General features: G+C 46.5%; 2 protein-coding genes across 3 annotated transcripts in view; one reads left to right on the top strand and one right to left on the bottom strand.

The window, feature by feature from the left end:
• Positions 1 to 13,071, bottom strand: part of NCAPH2 (non-SMC condensin II complex subunit H2) — a 73,245-nt gene extending 60,174 nt beyond the window's left edge. Inside the window, exons 1-3 of one of the 2 annotated variants that reach the window (XM_068133871.2) lie at positions 12,880 to 13,071; positions 12,567 to 12,698; positions 9,102 to 9,203 (exon numbers count right to left, since the gene is read on the bottom strand). In XM_068133871.2, coding sequence (XP_067989972.2) covers positions 9,102 to 9,203; positions 12,567 to 12,686 — 222 coding nt within the window. In that variant the 5' untranslated portion in view covers positions 12,687 to 12,698; positions 12,880 to 13,071. The other variant, XM_078767128.1, reaches the window with a different exon arrangement.
• Positions 13,072 to 13,352: 281 nt separating this feature from the next.
• Positions 13,353 to 22,461, top strand: LOC137438649 (stromal cell-derived factor 2). The gene is made up of 3 exons (XM_068133872.2): positions 13,353 to 13,592; positions 20,259 to 20,452; positions 20,939 to 22,461. The coding sequence occupies exons 1-3, from the start codon at positions 13,421 to 13,423 to the stop codon at positions 21,215 to 21,217; spliced, it is 645 nt and encodes a 214-aa protein (XP_067989973.1). The 5' UTR covers positions 13,353 to 13,420; the 3' UTR covers positions 21,218 to 22,461.

Below are 22,461 nucleotides of genomic sequence, written 5' to 3' on the forward strand. Positions count from 1 at the left end.
TAGCTCCGCCCCATATGGCATCGGCCCATGGCTTCTCATTGGGTGCGGGGGTTACCGGCTCCGCCCTTGACGAGGGGCCGACAGGGAGCCCCCTTCTGGGTAACCCCGTCGAGCACATGTTCAATGGCGGCCAACCGAGCCGGAGTGAGGACGCAAAGCCGCTGTTGTTGTGGTTGTTGTTGGAGCTTGAGATGATGGGAAGAGATGCGGGGAGGTATGGGAAGGTCCTAAACTCCTACTGGTGCCATATCATCACATTCTGGTGCAACGAAGAGTCATAATTAATGGAAACAAGTCCTTAACTGACATAGATTAAGAATAACTAGCAAGATGTCCTATAATTGTCTACGTGTGGTGCGGGGGACCTGGGCACGACATTTAATGGGGGAATGAAGGGGAAGATCGGCTCTAATGGGTGTTGTTTACAGACAATGGGACTAGGGAATGGGGTAAGGGGAGAGTTGGGGAGTATCGGAGAAGATAGGGGAATATTTACAAGCGGATATGGAGGCCAAATTCCATATTCGCAACATTGCACCCTTCTCTACCCTCGGGGCGTCCCGACCCGATAAATTTTTACCTACTTTAGTGTGGCACGCAATGTAGTTCCCTCTACTATTAACTCTACCCTGAGTGCGACAGTTTTACAGATATTCACAAATGAGTAAATATGTCCCCCTGCGACGTTGCACCCTTCTCCTCACAGAAACACACCCACAGGATAACCGAATCCGGAAAGAATTCTCAAACTAAACATACAGCCGGTAGGGAGCATTATTTACAAGACTACGCTGCTATTTACACTACGATCCAGGACCTGTTTTTGGAGGAACACATGCAGATGTTATGCATAGAGAGAGCGCGCTTGCCAACATCGATACACCAACCCACGAGTGCTCTGTGGCCGACGGCCTTTAATAACGTGCAGAGCACCCTTTCCGAGCATCAACAGCACCACCCCACCACCAATCGGTGCAGTCACCATTGTTCATTGGAATAAAAATAACTTCAACAACCCCTAACCCTGCAGGTGTCTCTTGCTCTTCTTGTGGTGCACTTGGTGGTAATTATTAGTGGTTCACCTGTATGGCATAGGTGCCCCGTTGACCCATAGGTCCATCCCCGGGTGGTGCTTGGCCGCAAAAGAACTACGGTCCATTGTGGGTGGCCACCAACATTGCGGTCCATATGGTGTATCGATCCAGGCAACAAGCAGCGAAAGTGCAGGCCCACAACTGCGTAGCCAGCACCTCTCTCTCCTCTCTCTCTACCCCAAAGCCAGATCCTCGGAGGTGGGAGACAAAAGAAGAAACAAGTGAGTAAGGTGGTAAGGGCGCAAAAGTGCACGCAATACAAGATGATGCACACTGGGGGCACATGGGAACCAGGTGAGACAGGTACGTTCCTATCGTACGCCCCCCCCCACCAGGTAACCTACATGGCCCCTCCCTTACCCCTTACTGCATCCACACAACACAACACTACTCATAAACATCTACTTTACAAATCAACAAACATCCCTACTGTCTTCCCCGTTCCTCCCATATACCAAATTCGTCTTCTCTCCCTCCTAACCAATCAAATTTGCCATTTTCAACTCTCATCAAAATTTGCCATTTTCAACTCAACATCAATCCCTCCTAAGGAGGGAGAGATGGAATCACCCCAATGTCTCATCCACGTCGTGATGCGTCTCACAAATCCACACAGCGATTCATCTCCTGCAACAAAACAAAGAAAACACAGGTGTGGAGTCATCATCATCACCACAGGTAAGTGGCCGCGTATGGTGCGACAGGTTCTTCAATCCTAACTATTTCCTAAATGACTTTAACAACTTTACACTACCCGGGGTCTTTCTCCGGCCAAACCATTGGCCCTCTTACACTATGGGTTCTAAAAACCAATTCCCATTGGCCAAACTGTGGTGCTCTTCAATTTGGGGTCTCACTCCCCCGATTCATCTCCCGGTGCCCTCGTACAATTTCTGGGCTGCGACGTGTACCTCTCCCAGTGGGTCTACCCACCTGCACACCTCCACCACTGCAGTTGCCTCCGAGCTTACCTGCTCCTTACCCTAACCTAACTACCAGGGGAAGGCCCTCTGGCTCTCTCCCCACTCCGTGCCCTCTCTGGCACTGGGCTGCCCGATCCACACCCGGGATCCTCAGGTACCCACGCACAACTACCGGCTCCCAGAGCCCACCTGCGGCCTCACCTGGCCGACATCCTCACAGTGGTGGAGTGCCCAACCAACTACACACACTAACAGGCTACACGCCCAGCCATTTCCACAACACTAATGCACCCATTCACAACACCATTCTGCAACCGCACCACAAATGCCAATATCCAACCACAATTTACCTGCACCCTCTACCTAACACTTACACTACCCGCCCCGGGTATCCGTGATGGGGGTCCACTCTTCCCCCATCCACACCTTCGCACCATGCACACCACTCCGTACCACTTACTCCAACTCTCTCCACACACCTGTACCTGCACACCTGTGCTCTCACACCTGGTGCCACCGGCACCCTTCTCTCCCCAAGCGCATTCGCGCTGATCCACAACACTCACTACTCATACACTACTCCACACACCTGTCCAGTTGCACACCTGTGCAATCACACCTGTTCAATCCTCACACACACAGCATCATCTCAGCTAACTACTCCCTTCTGAAACTTGCGCTTCCCAGTCGTCCCTTTAAACTATTGCGCTCCCACGTCATTATCATCCATACTAATCTACCTGCGTCCCCACTACAGGTATCAGTCACTAACTAATCTTAACGTTACCTAATGTCAATCTTCGCTAGATCCCTACACACCATATCCTAACCCACCCGGGCTAGTTTTCACTGCCATACACCCCATAAGCTATTGCTCCTTTGCCCCCCACATGGGAAGGATGGTGGATTTGCCATCCCACCACATCGGGGGTCTCTCACTACCAATTTTGCACATCAAATTTCAACAAATTAAAAATTTGCCAATCACTACTCATCATCTGCCAATCACTACTGCCAATCCCTTGCCAATCATCAAATTTTGTTTTTTTTCTCTAATTTTGGGTCCAAAACACTAACCTCATCACCCAGTCTACTCACTACTGCCTCTCGGTGCGCCAATTCCTGTCCAAAGCCCGGCTTCGTAAAGCCAAGCAATGGATGCTGGTTGTTTTGTGCCAGCGGCTGGATGCGTCCGGCATTCGGGGCAGGGACGGGGGCTTACCCGGGCCGAGATCCCACGCATCACCTCGGCGTGGAGCCATCCAATGTCCCGATCTCGACCTGCCGGCACGTCTCAACAAAACGTGGTCGCCATGACGACCCTTCCTATCCAGCCGCCCGCTCCGCCTAGTGGAGCACGGACGCGGCCGTTCAAAGCGAGGCCCGGCACGCACCGAGGGCCCGATTCGGCTATAAGTCGTTCTAAACTCTACCCCGTCTAACGTCGATGCTTCACCTGCATGCTTACACCCCGAAGCCCGCTCCTTTCTCACACATCCAGCTGTGCCCATGCTCCTCGTACCCTTCCTTACACACCCAGGTACACCCATTCCACTCACAGCCTTGGTCACACACCTGACCACCGAACACTTTGGCACACATTCGTTGGTCGCACACCTCACCAAAACACCTCTTCGCGCCCCCTCCTCAGTCACCTCCTCTGTGACAATCACAGGTGTGCTCTCATTCGCACACCCAACCACGTGCCTCACCACCAACTCCAGCGTGCATTCCCACTCACGCTCTACCATTCCAGGTGTGCATCCTTCCATCCCAGGTGTACATCCTCGCTCACCTGTCACAACTAACTCACGCTCCATGTCACTCTCACTACTTTCACCTCCATTCCTGACAACGCACTCACCCTTACTCTTGACAGCGCACTCTTTCCTCGTGCACCTGTCCGTCACACACCTTTCTCGCGCACACTCTCCCGTTACACCCTCTGTAACACTCACCACAGCTGTGCATTCTTCCTTGCCTTTGACAGCGCACTCTTTCCCCATGCACCTGTCCGTCACACACCTTTCTCGCGCACACTCTCCCGTTACACCCTCTGTAACACTCACCACAGGTGGACACTCTTCCTTACTTCTGACAGCGCACTCTTTCCTCATGCACCTGTCCGTCACACACCTTTCTCGCGCACACTCTTGCGCACACTCTCCCGTCACACCCTCTGTAACACTCACCACACCGCGCTTCCACGTGCTCCCTCGCACACGCGCTACGACCGACTCACTCTCGCCAGCACACTCACTCCTTGGCACGCACTTTTTCCTCACACACCCCAGAGTCGGACTTTCTCGCACACCTCCTCTTTCGCACACCAGACCTGTCGCACACTTCACCAACGGCCTCTCACGAACACCCGGGTCTATCTCGACCCCCAAGCCTCTTAAATCACCTGGCGCATCATACGCACGACCATATTGGTCACCACTTACACCGGGTCCTCTTCCTCTTCGCTTCTGCTCCATCACCTCCGAATCCCTCATCCGGTTACTGAGCACATCATCACGATCCAAACACAGACTTTGGACCAATTCTTTTATCTCCTCTTTGATCTCTTTCTTATCCCCTCTCCGTCGCTTCTTAATTTCGCTCATCCCTTCTTCCACTTCTTCTAATTTGTGCTTCACCTCTTTTATTCCCCGGTACGTCTCCTCAAGCTCGTCCTCCAAGGCTACCTTGACCGTTTCCATGTGCGTCCTCACCTGCCGGTCCTTCGTCTCCATTACCTCTACCACCTCGTCCAACCTCGTTGTCAGTCCCTCACGTACCATCTGACATTCCCTCTTTGTCGCTATCAAGTCATCTTTTAGTTCTTTCTGTGTCGCCTTTAAACCTCCTAATACCGCAGTGTTCCTTTGAACCTGCTCCACTAACTCCGTCTGTCCCACCGTCAGCTGCTCCACCTCCTGCGTCAGGTCCTCTATGCCCCCTTGTAACTTTACAGTCCCCTTTCTCACCTCCTTTTCCATGTGCTCCTCACAGTGCCTCACCTCCTCGCGCACTCCTCCGACCTCCTCACTCACTCCTCTTCTGATCTCTTCTCCCATCACTTGCATCTCCTGCCCAGATGCCACCCTCATCTGCTCCATTTCCTCCCTGTGAGCATCCAGTTTGGTTTCTACCCCTATTCTGACCCCCTCTATCTGCTGCTCCATTTGTTTAACTTCCCTTTCCGCTTGGTCCCTCATGTCCCTCAATTTGCCTTCCATACTGTTTTCTAACCCCTCTAACCCATTTTTCACTCCCTCTATCTGATTCTCCTGGGCAGCCATTCTATTTTCTACCCCCATTAACCCATTTTTCACTTCTTTTATCCCGTTGTCTAACCCCTCAAAATTATTGTCTAACTTCCCAAATTTCTTGTCTAACTCCTCAAAATTATTGTCTAACCCCTCACTGGTACCCCTCGCTTCGTCCCTCATTACCCCCATTTGCTCACTCTGAGCCCTCGCTTCGTCCCTTATTACCCCCATTTGGCCCTCCAATCGCTCACCCTGAGCATCCATCCGGTTCCCCATTTGTCCCATTTTGGCTTCTAGCCTGTCCATAAGGGCCCCCATTTGCAGGAGGAAAAGGTTCGGATCCACCAGGGGCGCTGTCACGGTCGCCGGCGCGGTGACCAGCGAGGCGCCATTTTGCGCGCCTGCTACCCTCGCTGCTTCGCTCTCCTCACGTCCCTCAATTTGGTCCTGGACCGACCCTGCCTCACTCTCCCCTACCGGACCCCAGCCGTCTTGATCCGCCATAGCGCGACTTGCAAAATTCGAGTTTCGTAAAACAAAACAAATTTCGGCCGCTCCAAATTTTGACCAAATTTTTTTTTTTTCCTCTATTCGTTTTTTTTTTTCTTCAAAATTTGGTCGGGCCTCGAATCTCACTCCCGACACCAATTGTTACAGATACGACTTTGATGGTATGGTGGGCCGAGCGGGATGGCCGCCGTATCCGTACAAGTTACCCGATTGTGCCCGAATGTTGACTAATCGCGCTACGCTGGCTCAATAGGAAAGAGAAGACACCCGGCTGGGTTATAATGACACAATACGACACCAGGGTTTCGATTCTCAAGTATATTCGTACGGAAAAAGGTTAGATTACAGGGGCTAGAGGTATATTACAGGAAGACAGGCACTTAGACACACTCTTATATTATCCCCGGACAGACGACAGACACACGGGACAAAATTACTGACTCACACGGGGGTTGATGAAAAGGGGAGGCAGGTCGCGATGGCTCAGGTGCACCTGGCTCAGGGACAGAATCACGTACGGTGGTGTCCAGAGATGCGTGAAGGTATCACAGCGCTTGTGGGTCGCGACTTTGGTCTCAAGCTGGGGAGGTCGCTCAGCGCTCGGGAGGGTGGCGTCTTTTCCTTCCAAGCTCGGGGCGCATCTGACGTCACGTCCGGCGCGGGGCCGCGTATATCCGGCGGGGAGTCACGCCCTCGCTCGTTAGCTCCGCCCCATATGGCATCGGCCCATGGCTTCTCATTGGGTGCGGGGGTTACCGGCTCCGCCCTTGACGAGGGGCCGACAGGGAGCCCCCTTCTGGGTAACCCCGTCGAGCACATGTTCAATGGCGGCCAACCGAGCCGGAGTGAGGACGCAAAGCCGCTGTTGTTGTGGTTGTTGTTGGAGCTTGAGATGATGGGAAGAGATGCGGGGAGGTATGGGAAGGTCCTAAACTCCTACTGGTGCCATATCATCACATTCTGGTGCAACGAAGAGTCATAATTAATGGAAACAAGTCCTTAACTGACATAGATTAAGAATAACTAGCAAGATGTCCTATAATTGTCTACGTGTGGTGCGGGGGACCTGGGCACGACATTTAATGGGGGAATGAAGGGGAAGATCGGCTCTAATGGGTGTTGTTTACAGACAATGGGACTAGGGAATGGGGTAAGGGGAGAGTTGGGGAGTATCGGAGAAGATAGGGGAATATTTACAAGCGGATATGGAGGCCAAATTCCATATTCGCAACAATATTATAAGGACCATTTTTTTTATAGATACAATAGTTATTATTGAAAAATAAACAAATAATTATGATAAATTAATAAACACCTACATAGTGGCTACAAAGTCCCGATGCATAATAGTGTGTCCTCTTATTTGTTTTCCAGGTACGGCTTCAGCATGACGGACATCAGTGAGTACACGATAGAAGAGAATCTGATTACTTGTGTTTGGGTTCACGACTGCGCGTGAGATGGAGCAAGTTTTGAAGACATAAGGACAAGATTTTCGCAGAGGTTCGATAAGCTAGTTCCTACGCGCGACACGATGCGGGCATGGGAGAAGAAGGCTTTTTCATCAAGGAGTGTCCTCGATTTAAAGTGTTCTGGTCGTCCAGCATCACGTCAACGCCATGTGGACATTATTGAAGCGTCCTGCTCGAGATCACCACTGAAATCATCTCAAAAAAGATCTTCTGAGTTCGGCCTTCCACGCTCAACAGTCCAAAAATAATGAAAAAGGATCTGGGATTGAAGCCATTTAAGCCTGGATGTGTTAATGAGCTTTCCGATAGAGACTTGGCCACTCGTGAGGGCGCTTGCAAGGCTCTTCTGCAGAGACTGCTAACCTACACTCATTTAGTTCCTCTTTTCTCGTGCCTGCGGAACCAACTTCCCCAGTCTGTTCAGTCCCATTCTTCACTACAGGACTTCAGTAGTGCTGTGCCACCACCACCTGAGGTTATCATCCCCCTTCATACTCATGATCTCTTCTATCCCAAATTACCCCATTTCCAACCACTCCTTTTTTCTACTTTATTGTGATTTCCTCCACCCCTCTCCCTTACCTCTTTTCATTTGTTAGTTGCCAGTTCGTTTGTTTCTTTTCTGTTTCACCCTCACCTTCCCCTTCCTCTTCTTGCAGTGTTTAATTTAGCCTGTTCACCACCCACATGCCCACTTCCTACTCCTCCCCTTGATCTCACTCTAACTTGTACTCTGCTGTTGGTGTTTCCCCTCTTTCCGTTTTGTTCTCGCACTTCCATGAGCCTTGATCATGCATACAAAATAAACAAATTAATAAATTAATAAATGTGCAACTAACTCTAACGCAAAATTTTGGGCCCGGCTTTGTTCTTGCCTTACATTAATGACCTCTTCATTCACCGAGAAAGCTCCGTATCATTCAACATTACGATGATTCGATTCTCATGACATGTGGCCTTAAGTTCCAAAGCTGGTGCAATATCTAGAACATGAAATTTCATTATTTGGCATTCCAAGTACTTCCTCAATGCATTCCAACTTCTCATTGAATAAAAAGTATTGGTACACGGTACTAAGACAGCTAACAGGATGGCCTAGAGGTACACACACTCACTCGAAGCTGTCTAGCCAAGGTTCAAATCTCGACCCAGCTATGCATTGTCATCCCAGCGTTTCACAGGCAGGGTGATTCATCAATGTGTGTGCCATCCTCCGTATGCATGTGTGTGCCATGCCATCCAATTCACCATCTGATCTCATCCACACCAAGTGTGCCATCCTCCGTATGCATGTTAAATGGGCATCCCGTCTGCTGGCATTAGTAGGTGGACATTAAAGATACCACGTCATCCTTTGTGATGAGTAGGTGAGCTATCGCCAGCATCCTTAACAAATTACATATTCCTGCCCTAACCAGCAGGGGGCATTGCGTCAACGACACAGCCACACCCTCGGCCAATGATGCTACCCCACAGCCTTGTGTTGCATACGAACGAACAACAAACAAACTGTACTAAGGCATTATTGCTCTCTCATGTGGGCCACCACTTCTGCATTTCACTTTTCACTGCTGGATACTGTAGAGTCCAAGCTCTAAGCATGATTGCAATCACCCACCAATAAACTGAGACACCACAAGAGTTTCACCTGCTCCCACATTACACCTGCCACCTGTCCATTAATCCCCATCACTATGTTGTCAGAATAAAAATGTCACCCAACCTGCCATTAAGCTTCTTCAGACCTTAAAAAAAGTTCACATAATATCATAGCAGGAGCATAATGTGACATGCAATGTGTGAAAGCACTGTATGTACATACACGTTACACTATACATGAACAACCTTTCTGCTGTAGACACATGCTGAGCCTTGGATCAGCAGAGCAGCTTCTACAAAGTTCATGGAAGTTTTTCCTCCATCAAAGGATATGCACACTTTCTCCAGCTGCAAGGAAATAGAGGGCAGTAAGTGAAAGAGTATTTATTTACATTGACAATCCTTCTATTCCCCTCAATCAGAGAAAAAAAAATGGGGTCTGCATATATAGTACTTGCACACGGAGGTCCTTCGTCTAGGATACTCCATTTAACGATCCAGCCAGAAATAAAATGCAAAATACCAACCAAAGTAATTAGGATGAAGAGGGTCTTGATACACAGAAAAAAATGTACATCTTCTCCTCCTCTTCCTTTTGTTCGGGGTGAGGTTCAATGGAACAAAGCTCCGTAATCTTGACCACGATAGTCCTCCACTCCCCTCTGTCCTCATCCTAACTCTCTCTACCCTCCCATCTCGACCGCAGTCTACCCCCATTTCCTCCGACCTCGTTCCCTCAACCTATCTGCTCTCTTTGCCATTCTCTCTTCCCCCATCCACACAAGTGGATGTTCACCACCATCTCTTATCTTCCCCCATCCAAAATCTTGATCTTTTCTACCCCCGCTAATTCACCCCAAATCCACTTTTTTGAAATTCCATCTTCTTTCCTGGAAGTCCGAGCTGTGTCCATGTGTTTTATACATCTCCCACCTCCCCCCAAGCCCTCTCCCTCCCACAGATCTCCCGATGTCCCTGCTCTCAAATGTTGTGTTTGTGTGCTCCCTCCTCTCTCCCCATCTTGTCTACCGCTCCCCTTATTATATGTTTTATGTGTCTGTTTGATTTTTTTTGTGTGATTAATGTTAGCTCTTTCACGAGCCTCGATCTTGTATACAAAAAAAAAAAGAAAAAAAAAGTGTCCAGCCCATCTCAGGTGGTATTTCACCAATCTCCCCATCAAGCTCATCTGCACACCAATCTCCTTCCTCATCTCACCCATTCTCCTTCTATCCACCCTCTTCACTCTCGCAATCCTCCTGACACAGTTGGTCTTGCAAACCTGCAGCCTCTGTTGTCAGTGCCACCGTTTCCAGACCGTAAAGGTAGGCTGGCGTTACACATGACATCAGAACCTTTCCTTCCAATCGCCTCAAAATCTTTCTGTCTGCCATTACTCCCTCCACCTTCCTCCATGCATGCCCACCCACCTGAATCCTCCTTCGCACATCTGCCTCTGACTTACCATCCCAACCCAGATACTCCCAGACTTATTCCCAACCCAGATACTCAAACCTATTTCCTTGTCTGATCTCCTTCCCCTCTAACCTGATATTCATTTCCTTTCTCTGCTGCCCGACCCACATCACCTCCATCTTCTCCATGCTCATTTTCAGCCCATGTTTCTCAAATGCCTCCTTCCACTCACCCAGTACTTCCTGCATCTCCCGCCCACTCTCCACCGTAACAGCAAGATTGACCGCATACAATATCCATCCCAGCCTACCTTTCATGTTTACCTTCCAGCTTACCGGCTCCATCACCACGATAAACAGGAGTGGGCTGAGAGCGCTTCCCTGTCTCAAACCCATGTTTACACCAAACTCCTCCAACATCCCAGGACCAACCAAAACTCTTCCCATTCTTCCATTGTACAGCGCCTTCAGAAAGTCACATCCCTTGAAGTTGTTCACATGTTGTTGTGTTACAACCTGAATTTCAAATGGATTAAATTGAGATTTTTTTGTCACTGATCTACACAAAATACCCCATAATGTCAAAGTGGAATTTATTTATTTTTTAGAAATTTTAACAAAATAATGAAAAAGTGAAAAACTGAAATGTCAGAGGAAAACTGAAATGTCAATAAGGATTCAACCCCTTTGATATCCAATTACCTTTGATCATCCTTGAGATGTCTCTACAACTTGAGTGGAGTCCACCTGTAGCCAATTCAATTGATTGGACATGATTTAAATAGAAACACACCTTTCTATACAAGAACTTCCTTATCTGCATCATCTCCACCACCTCAACCCCTCTTCCCCCATTGATCCCACATTCAAACTACTTAGCCGAACGTCACTTCCTCATCTCTGCCCGCCTGGCAGAGCTAGTACCACCTTGATTAATTTGGGACACTCAGATCATCAATCAGAAGCGCTGCCCTGGGTGATCTGCTGGATCTACTACTTGAGGCTGTTGTCATAATCCCCTCCTCCCTCCCGACTCCTGTTCCCCACCCCCAAGGCACTATCGCCACCTCCACCCCACTCACTCCCTCCATCACTCTTTTATCCCCCTCACCCTCTCACTCCCTCCCTCTTCACCTCCACACCACTCACTACCTCCCTCCCTCTTCTCTTCCTCTCCCACACACTCTACCCTCCCCTTCCTTATGTTGCACTCCCCTTAATACCTTGAAGTTGAGCATCTTACAACAATTGAATTTGAATGCTTCTCACAAAATCACACACAAAAAAAAAATCAAAATGCAAAAATCACTCACTTTTCATAAAAATAATCACTCAATTCTCCCTCTAAAATCACTCAGCTCTTCCACAAAAATCACCCAGCGGAATAGGGAGGCAGGACAAGGAGCAGGTGAGCAGGTGAGCAGGCATGACAAAACGAAAGCACGAAGATTTTTTAATTATTATTATTTTTTTTTGCATGCAGAATCGAGGCTCGTATAAGAGCTAACACATTGGACATTAAAACATGCACATACACATAAAACATACAATGAAGGGAGCGGGAGACAAGAGGGGGAGAGAGGGAAGCACACAAGCACAACAACAGTAGAGAACAAGGACGTCGGTAGATCTGTGGAAGGGGGAGGACTGGAGAGGAGGGAGGGGTATACAGTATAAAGCAAATGAACACTACTAGGAATTTCAGGAAAGAAGTTGGGGATTGAAAGAGGTGGATTTGGGGTGTTTTAACGGGGGTAGAAGAGGTCAAGGTTTTGGATGGGGGAAGATAAGAGATGGTGGTGAACAGCTGTTTTAAAGACCTGGAGGGAGGAGTGGGATTGAAGGGAGTGAGGGAGTTTGTTCCAGAGGTGGGAGAAAAGAGGAATGAAAGAGCAGAGAGCCTAGATTTTGGCAGTTTCACCATAAGAGGGTTGCTGGCAGATCTTGTGCATCCTGCAGGAATATTTGGGGATAACTTACGATATTATCTGTTGCTTATTTGCTTTGCACATTTCCATGTGCGTGACATAGTGCACATATTTTGTGTGCACACACATACACACAGTCCTCCGCCCCTCTCATTTCCCCCCTCACCCATTCTCCCTCCAAATGTCCCTCTATCCCGCTGTTGCTGTTTAACCACTTTCAACGGTGTCCTCGGCGTTCTGTTCGATGCTCCAGCTCTTCCAGGAGCCTCGACCCTGCATGCAAAAACAACCTGTGGTGACAGCGTCAGCCGACCACTCGGATGGGAGCACCATGCTCTATTATTTAATAGTAAAACACCATTAATTACCTGTTCCAGGTATTCCTCGAGCTGGCTGGCAACATCCACATTCCAGTTCTCAGCAAGATCTCGAATAGGTTTGAGAAGGTGAACAAACCTCGTTTCCACATCGGCGTCTATTGACTCCATTCCCGACCTTTGCTGTATTTCGGACAATAACGTTTTAAAATGGACATACGGAAGTGAGAAAAGACAAAATATTACATATCACTTTTTCTTTTCAGGTAATTAGCATTTGAAGACAGCGCACAATGAGGCTACAGTTCCTGCAATGGCGCCGAGGCCGGGAGCTATAAACATTTCGATCGGTGAAAGAACTCACCAATATGAGGTACTCAGTGAAAACTCAAATAATGTTGTAAAACCAAAGGTAATGTCATATTAACTCTTGAACGTTCAATTTAATGTTCGTGTTCGCGCCAAAATCGTATTCGCGCAAAAAATCGGAAGTAACAGCGATTGGCTGCTGCGACTGTTATTGTGGTCGTTGTTGTTTGAACGCAAAACCGGATATGACGTTCGTCGCAGCTCTGAGGAAATCGTTGTTACGAAGCGTTTCCGCTTACAAAATCCATTTCCTGCAAAGACGTGACGGAGAAGAAAAACCGAGCTGTTATAACATAAATGTAAAACCAGTTAAACAAAAAGAGAATGCGACATATTATGTTGAGTACTGTATGTAACGAAACTGAAAATTATACAAAAAAAAAACAACCACCGCTGTTTGAGAAGTTATGAAGAAGAAGAACGCCAAGGGCCAATGAAAGGACAGCAAATGTATCCGTTCATTCAATTGGCCATAATCATGACAGGAAGTGTACGCGTTAGCCAATTGGGAGCTGGCGCGTAGCTAAGGCGTAAAAATGGATGTCCACCTCTTAACTTGGGCTCTACACTTGCATGTTTGCGTGTGCCTTTCGCTGTTTGTGGGTATTCGAGGCCAAGAGGGCACAGTGACCTGCGGATCGGTAGTGAAGCTCCTCAATGGGAAGCACGACGTGCGCCTACACTCGCACGACGTCAAGTATGGATCCGGTGAGTGGCCAAGTGAAGAAGGCGAAGGCGAAGGCGAATGGTTCCGCTCAGAGTCTGAAACGGCGGTGGTTCGAATCCAATCGGAGTGCAGACTATGATGGGCCTAGTGAATTATTATGAAGGAAGCAAATGGGAATTATTTTCAGGGTCCAACTGTGCGTTTAGACTGATGTCCGTGCACGAATTATGAAGGGGGTTTGGAGTGGGAATGGAGGAGTGTTTTTAGGGTGGAAGATGCTATTGTATTGATGATGATGATGATGATGATGATGATGATGGGATTAAGTCTAAGCAGCAAAAAAAATGATGACAGGAAGGTAAAAGTTTAAATATTCTATCGATACCGAACCCAGGAAATGAAATAATAAGATGGAAGAGCTGAAAGGTAAAAATAGATCTTAAAAGATGACTACGTAGCTCCAGTAAGTGAGACCTGGTTGAATCGAATTGAAAACTACAACCTGAAAACGAGGAAGCGTGGGAGGGGTGTAGTAATTTAGGTAAAACACAATCCCATGGTATCGAGAGAAAGGGATGACGTCAATGTGTAAAACACAATCCCATGGTATCGAGAGAAAGGGATGACGTCAATGTGTAAAACACAATCCCATGGTATTGAGAGAAAGGGATGACGTCAATGTGTAAAACACAATCCCATGGTATTGAGAGAAAGGGATGACATTAATGTGGAGAATTCTGTATGGATTGAGATTCGAGATTGTAAGAGGAGAAAGATACCTGCAGGATACATTAATAGGTAAGATACATGTAGGATACATTAGGTAAGATACATGTAGGATACATGAATAGGTAAGATACATGTAGGATACATTAATAGGTAAGATACATGTCAGGATACATTTATAGGTAAGATACATTAATAGGTAAGATACATGTAGGATACATTAATAGGTAAGATACATGCAGGATACGTTTACAGGTAAGATACATGTAGGATACATTAATAGGTAAGATACATGTCAGGATACATTTATAGGTAAGATACATTAATAGGTAAGATACATGTAGGATACATTAATAGGTAAGATACATGCAGGATACGTTTACAGGTAAGATACATGTAGGATACATTAATAGGTAAGATACATGCAGGATACGTTTACAGGTAAGATACCTGTAAACGCTGCTTGCTAGCGACACACACAAAGCAAACTGCTTGCTAACAGAACACAACATGCAAGCTGCTTGCTAACAGAACACAACATGCAAGCTGCTTGCTAACAGAACACAACATGCAAGCTGCTTGCTAACAGAACACAACATGCAAGCTGCTTGCTAACAGAACACAACATGCAAGCTGCTTGCTAAAGGCACACACAAAGCAAGCTGCTTGCTGAAGGCACACACAAAGCAAACTGCTTGCTCATAGAACACAACATGCAAGCTGCTTGTTAGCGGCACACACAAAGCAAGCTGCTTGCTAGCAGAACACAACATGCAAGCTGCTTGCTGAAGGCACACACAAAGCAAACTGCTTGCTAACAGAACACAACATGCAAGCTGCTTGCTAGTGGCACACACAAAGCAAGCTGCTTGCTAGCAGAACACAACATGCAAGCTGCTTGCTAGCAGCACACACAAAGCAAGCTGCTTGCTAGCGGCACACACAAAGCAAGCTGCTTGCTGAAGGCACACACAAAGCAAACTGCTTGCTAACAGAACACAACATGCAAGCTGCTTGCTAGCGGCACACACAAAGCAAACTGCTTGCTAACAGAACACAACATGCAAGCTGCTTGCTGAAGGCACACGGAAAGCAAACTGCTTGCTAACAGAACACAACATGCAAGCTGCTTGCTAGCGGCACACACAAAGCAAACTGCTTGCTAGCAGAACACAACATGCAAGCTGCTTGCTGAAGGCATACACAAAGCAAACTGCTTGCTAACAGAACACAACATGCAAGCTGCTTGCTAACGGAACACACAGAACAACATGCAAGCTGCTGGCTAGTGGCACACACAAAGCAAGCTGCTTGCCAATTAAGACATTTGTGGATAAATTAATATGACTATCTTCAGACATTAAAAATTCTGTCTTTGATGTGGAACTTCATGAATAACAAGTCAAGTGAATCCACTTGGATTCCGCCCAGGTTGGCACATGGAAATTATGATGTAGCATAATTATCATCTCGGGTCAAGATTTGAAATTATGCCATGGTTTTTGTAAAATTGCTACTAGTATTCACATTATGTACTTTCACCAAAACATACATCATCATAGAAACATACATAGAATTTGGGTCCTCTGGGTCATTTGGGTCCTCTGGGTCATTTGGGTCATTTGGGTCCTCTGGGTCATTTGGGTCCTCTGGGTCATTTGGGTCCTCTGGGTCATTTGGGTCATTTGGGTCCTCTGGGTCCTCTGGGTCATTTGGGTCCTCTGGGTCATTTGGGTCCTCTGGGTCATTTGGGTCCTCTGGGTCCTCTGGGTAATTTGGGTCCTCTGGGTCATTTGGGTCATTTGGGTCCTCTGGGTCATTTGGGTCATTTGGGTCCTCTGGGTCATTTGGGTCCTCTGGGTCATTTGGGTCATTTGGGTCCTCTGGGTCATTTGGGTCCTCTGGGTCATTTGGGTCCTCTGGGTCATTTGGGTCCTCTGGGTCCTCTGGGTCATTTGGGTCCTCTGGGTCATTTGGGTCCTCTGGGTCATTTGGGTCCTCTGGGTCATTTGGGTCCTCTGGGTCATTTGGGTCCTCTGGGTCATTTGGGTCCTCTGGGTCATTTGGGTCCTCTGGGTCCTCTGGGTCATTTGGGTCCTCTGGGTCATTTGGGTCCTCTGGGTCATTTGGGTCCTCTGGGTCATTTGGGGCCTCTGGGTCATTTGGGTCCTCTGGGTCATTTGGGTCCTCTGGGTCATTTGGGTCCTCTGGGTCATTTGGGTCCTCTGGGTCCTCTGGGTCATTTGGGTCCTCTGGGTCATTTGGGTCCTCTGGGTCATTTGGGTCCTCTGGGTCATTTGGGTCCTCTGGGTCATTTGGGTCCTATATTCCTATCCTATAACATATATATCCTATAACCTATCCTATATATATCCTATATCATATAACATATATCCTATATATCCTATAACATAACATATAACAAATATATCCTATATTATGTACTAGCGAGCGGCCGCGTACCAGCCAAAGGGGTAGCCCATGGTTAGCCTAAATATAGATTTGATGACGTCATGTTTACACATCTGAGCGACAGAAACTGGCTACACATCTGAGCGACAGAAACGGAGCTTCACTTTTGGAGAGACAGAAATTCCCAGGCAAACGCTATAACGCACCAGGTTTACAACCTGTGCGTTAATAAATGCAAAGCAATCCCATGTTGAGACAAAGATGTGATAAACGAATAAATAAATGAAACACGACACACCATGTTTCTCGCTCCATTCGGTCCAACAAGAATGGTGAAAGGAGAGAAAAACGAGATTACCTGCTTGTCCTTGTCCTCAGTGCCAAAACTCCACACACAATATGCTAATGTTCTCTGTCTTTGACATGACGTTGCCTTGAGTGCTTAACGTTGCACACAGACAAAGCAAACTCAAACAGATCGCTGATTTTGACACGGGAAGCACCAGCGCCTTGAGTAGTTGTTTGTTTGTTTTCACATTTATTGCTTAATGATATATCATTTAAATTACATCTTGGAGAATACACATTCCATGTTATTTCACCTCCTTTATTTTATAGTGCTGCATTTAATATGGGCATATCTTTTGAGAGAAGCGAAATGCAGTACCTCAATACCTCAATATCCGAGTTCCAGGTGTGATGTGCCTACTATGGCTTGAGCAGCAGTTATTGCAATAATTAATCTCCATGATCGTTATTGCGATAGTCAATCGAAAGCACGATCGTGATTATTGCCCAGCACTAACTTATAGGTAAGATACCTGTAGGATACTTTTCGAGGGCTCTTGGTGTGAGGGAAGAGCAGAAGAGACAGAGGAGTTTGTGAAGAGTATTGATTATGGGGGGTTTTTAATTTGCCAGGTATAGATTGGATCCAGGAACTGGGAAAGGGGAATTGAGGAGAGCAGGATTTCCTCGATCGAGTCTAGGATTGCTTTTTATCCCAGTTTGTGGATAAGCACATGAGTGTAGTGTTGGACCTCCTTTTAAGTAACGATCCCAATGTGGTGGAGGCCTCGCACGGTTATTGTTTTCTCTCCCCGTCCGTACTGGAGTCTGGTGCGTGGCGACGTATATTTTCTTTATTTCTCTTGTAAATACTTATTTATTCTTCCCCTGTTATTGTAGCGGGGAATAAACCGCGTTAAATCAGAGCTAAAGTTCTTGCGTTCTTTTTTCAATTTCCATGTGTGATTCCGCCATGAATTGACGCAGTCCAAGGGAGTAAAAGCCAGTTTGGTCTATCCATCCAGTCGTCAGTGTTAACAGACTGCTGGACACGACAATATTGAGCTGTTTTGTGCATATTACTTTAATTATTTTATGGGATGACCTTTAGGATAAATTCGGAATGTAAATAGTTTTTTTGCACGTTTGTTATCATATCGAGGTTCAGTGTTCAAAACCTTCAGGATCATTATGAGTACTGGTTCATAGCACATTATATTTTGTCTCAGTTGACTACTCTTCAATAAAAGTCAACAAATGACACGTATTATACTCGTAATAAAAGCAATCGATGTTTGTCTTCCTAGCTTTGCAGACACTATTAGCCTTTTGTTTTTCTCAACACAAGATTCGTCTTCGTACAAATACGGTATTCGTATTTCCCCATCTCTCAGATGACAGCGTCTCGCACTCCGGATTCACTGCGGCCCGTTCAATAGCTCGATCGGAGATTTCTCGATTCCAGCTTCGCCGCACAACTCACCTAAAAGCACTGTATCGCTCCAAAGTGGTAGCTCATGGCCTGCAATATGCAGAAATCAATGCACGTTTGACTTTGAGGAAGCAACTTTTGTTTGTAGTTAAGACACACGATTCAACACATCAAGTGAAAACTCTGGTTTTTGTTTGTGATAGACGATTTTTAAATGATTGATCCATCATGGATACAACAACAAACAACAACATGCATTTTAAGGCCATTTTCCCTGCTAGAGCGGGGGTTCGCATCATGGATGTTGTGATTATTTACATTTGTTAACAAAACAAGTGAATCCTCTTGGATTGCGCTGAGGTTCGGGCATGGAATTTCGAGCCTCGATCATGGTTCGAGCCTCGATCTTGTATACAAAAATAATAATAATAATAATAATAATAATAAGAACCTTGGGCCGAATCTCGCGCTTCACCAGTGCGCGTGCGCGAATTTACGTCACGTCGGCAGCGAGAAGGGGTTCCCCAACACGAACCAATCAGGAACTGCCACGTCACACTTATATGATCTCAGAATTCCTGTGACAGGAATTCGCGTTACACTGGCTGGAAGTCATTCGCTAGAGGCGCTTCCTCAGCACTAATAAAATATCTCCAAGAGGGGCACAGCCAAGTACACAAAACAATAGAAATTGCAAATGAGTCGAGGAAAAACCGGTCAATTTATTCGGAGCAAATTATATCAACTTACCTTCTCCACAGGAAAATTGTGGTACGGTGCTCGACGAAAAGGCCTCGGGCCCGTCACAAATTGAATCTAAAGAAGAACTGAAGGTTTTGGAATCTTTGCGACGGATCTTTTTACAACAACGATGTAAATCCAAAAATAATTACGATACAGATCAACAAAAACATTGAACGGGCACAAAATGTGATGAAAAGAATCCGAGTATTAAAACTAAAGTCGCCATTATGAATCATCAGATCGTCATGACGATGGACGATGTAACAATTGAAGGTTTGAATTACCCGATGAAGTAGTTCAGGATTGTACTGCACTTTGTTCTCCAGAAGACAATCCAGAAAATTTTGCCTTTCGCTTAGGTGCCGAATCTAAACGCTGCATTTCAGGAATTAACACAGAGCTAGAGGAGAAAAGTAACGTCGGATCTGAACCAAAATCGAATCGGCTTCTTATTGTCGCCTAACCAACTCATCCACCAACTTTAGTCATAAAACGTCGACAACCTTTTGAGATATCTTGCTGTATATCGTTTTTAAACCTATCACTCTGGTTCCCGAAAAAGGCCAACCCCCGCTTTGCGGGGAAAAATGGCCTCTAAAGGTGTTTTTTTTTTTACTCAATGGTGAAGAATCAATTATATAATTAATAACCGTATCTGGATCCTGATCCGGATCTTCACCAAAATCGAATCAATTCTTCCTCGTCACAAACCCAACCTGTCCACCAAGTTTTGGCCGAATCCATCCACAACATTTTGAAATATCGTGAAATATCGTTGTTGCCCTATCAATCAATGGCGAAGAATCACTTTTAAAAAATTAATCATTCTCGTATCCGGATCCGGATTTTCACAAAATTCAAATCAATTCGTCCACGTCACACACTCGACCTGCCCACCAGATTTCATCGAAATCCTTCAATAACTTTTGCAGATATCTTGCACGCAAACAAATTGACAGTTGTGAAAACGACCTCTGTCCATTCCAGATAGCAGAAGTAAAAAATAGGTAGGGGTGGAGGTGGGGGTTCTTCCCCTGGTGTAAAAATTTTTGAGGGTTGCAAGTTCGGTGGTAATCGATGACTAAATCGAATTGTGCACTTTCAGGTAGTGGGCAGCAGTCTGTAACAGCGGTGAAGGAAGCGGATGATGGCAACAGCTACTGGCGACTGCGTGGAGTGAACGCCGATTGCGTGAGGGGCCGGCCTGTGGCTTGTGGCCAGACTTTGCGGTTGACCCACATGAACACGGGACGAAACTTGCATAGCCACCATTTCTCATCTCCACTTTCTGGACAACAGGTAATAATTATTGGATTATGGGGCCTGCATTTATACCTCTTCAAACTTTAATCCAACCACCATGTGACTGTTTGATTTTTGTCTTTCCTCCATTCCCAGGAAGTAGCCCTGGTGTTGGCTTAGCGGTTAGGGTGCCGGCTTGGGATCCTAGGATCCTGGGTTCGAATCCCGGTCGATCGCTGAATTAACGCCAGGGGGGTTGACTCAGCCTGTCATCCTTCCGAGGTCGGCTAATTGAGTACCAGCTTGCTGGGATGAATGATCCCGGTGTGTACCCCGGTCTAGAATAGGTACACCGTATCCCTGCGCATCGTAAGAGGTGACCAAGGGTTGGCGTCAGGAAGGGCATCCGGCCATAAAAACATTGCCTCAAACAGGGAACTATGATTGTCATGGGGCCCGCAAGGCTAACCCCCGCTCTGGCGGGGAAAAATGGCCTTAAAACGATCATTCATTCATATTCATTCATTCATTCTCCATTCCCAGGAAGTGAGTGCATTTGGTGAAGGAGGAGAAGGTGATCAGCTGGACCACTGGGTGGTCGAATGTTCTGGGAAACACTGGCGCCGTTCTGAAACGGTAAAGTTCAAGCATCTCGTGACGGGCGCTTGGCTCTCCGTTACCGGTGAGCAGTACGGCCGACCAATCAGTGGGCAGCGGGAAGTAAGCGGAACTAGCTCACCAAGCCAACACAGCTCTTGGAAAGCGATGGAGGGGGTGTTTCTGCAAGCCCAGGCAGAACACGCATCACACACCGAATTGTAGCGACACCAGGAAGTCAAAACGCAGGAACCTCGATTCATGGGTCCAGGATTGAAATTCATGATGCAAGATGTTGTTCTCGCATCGTGCTGAGTAATAAGAAATGTCGTTATCATTTTGGAGTTATACTCTTTTTTTTTTTCTTTTCTTTTTTCTCCTGTGACAACACAGTTGTGGTTCGTTGTTTGTAATTAGTTGAGGTATTTCTTGCTGTAACCCTATTTTCTAATTTAAATGGTTATCCCATCTCTCCTTTTCTATTTAAACCCAGAAGTGAAAAGGTTTTTCATTACAAACCCGAATACTCTCGTCAGGTGTAAGTTGCAAGTATAAGTTGCAATAAACCTTAGCTACTCGGTCGTCTTGTATTAGTCGTACAAGAACAAAAATGGTCCGCAAGGGGAAAATGTCTTTCACAAAACTGTCTGTCTATTAAAATGGGAATAACTTTCTACAAACTCTTGTGACAGAGAAACTTGTGGTGCCACACATCCGTCATTATGTACCAGGTACATAAACCGTAATCGGACAGCCGAATGACGTCGATTAACTTTGTAGAGGAAGGGGAAGTAGTTTTTGTATATATTGGTAGAGGAGCTTGGATTAGGGTTAGTCTGTCCCCTGTTGGACAATAACGGGGATGACGACTTACACGAACAGCAATAGGGGGTTTGAACCTGTGTTTTTACACAAGGGAAACGGATTAACTAATTACCTGAGTGATGGGAAAGCCAAACAGGTGAACCCAGATTTTGTTTTTTCTAATTTTAATCCACCAGATCCTTCAGTAAATTATTACAATTGACGTAATTTGTGTACATTTGTGTACATTAATGACGTCGTAACAAAAGGTTCCGTTAACCCCTTCCATTGGACGCAGTGCCGATGATAAATGTCATACCTGTCATCCTGATCTCCATCCTCTTGAATGTACCTGCTGCTAAGTGGATAACCAACCTTTTGATCCCAGGAAGCGTAGTAACCTCATTGAAATGTCCTTAACACAATGACCGTGAATGTGTTTACCTCTTCAATGGATATAAAAGGTTTTCGAAGCTCGGTGGATTCTTACTTTGTGAAAACTTTCCAGGTGGATTTCAACTCACCTGTACCACCATCGATTCAACTGTACTGTCGTGTGGATGGCTTATTTACTGAGGCTTTCTGACATGACCATGGCTGTAGTAATAATGCCATTATGTTACTATGGGAAATTACCCGACAGCAATAAATGATGATTCAGCGTA

This window comes from Myxine glutinosa, chromosome 13 (assembly GCF_964187855.1).
Source record: "Myxine glutinosa chromosome 13, kmMyxGlut1.1, whole genome shotgun sequence".
NCBI classification, from domain to species: Eukaryota; Metazoa; Chordata; class Myxini; order Myxiniformes; family Myxinidae; genus Myxine; species Myxine glutinosa.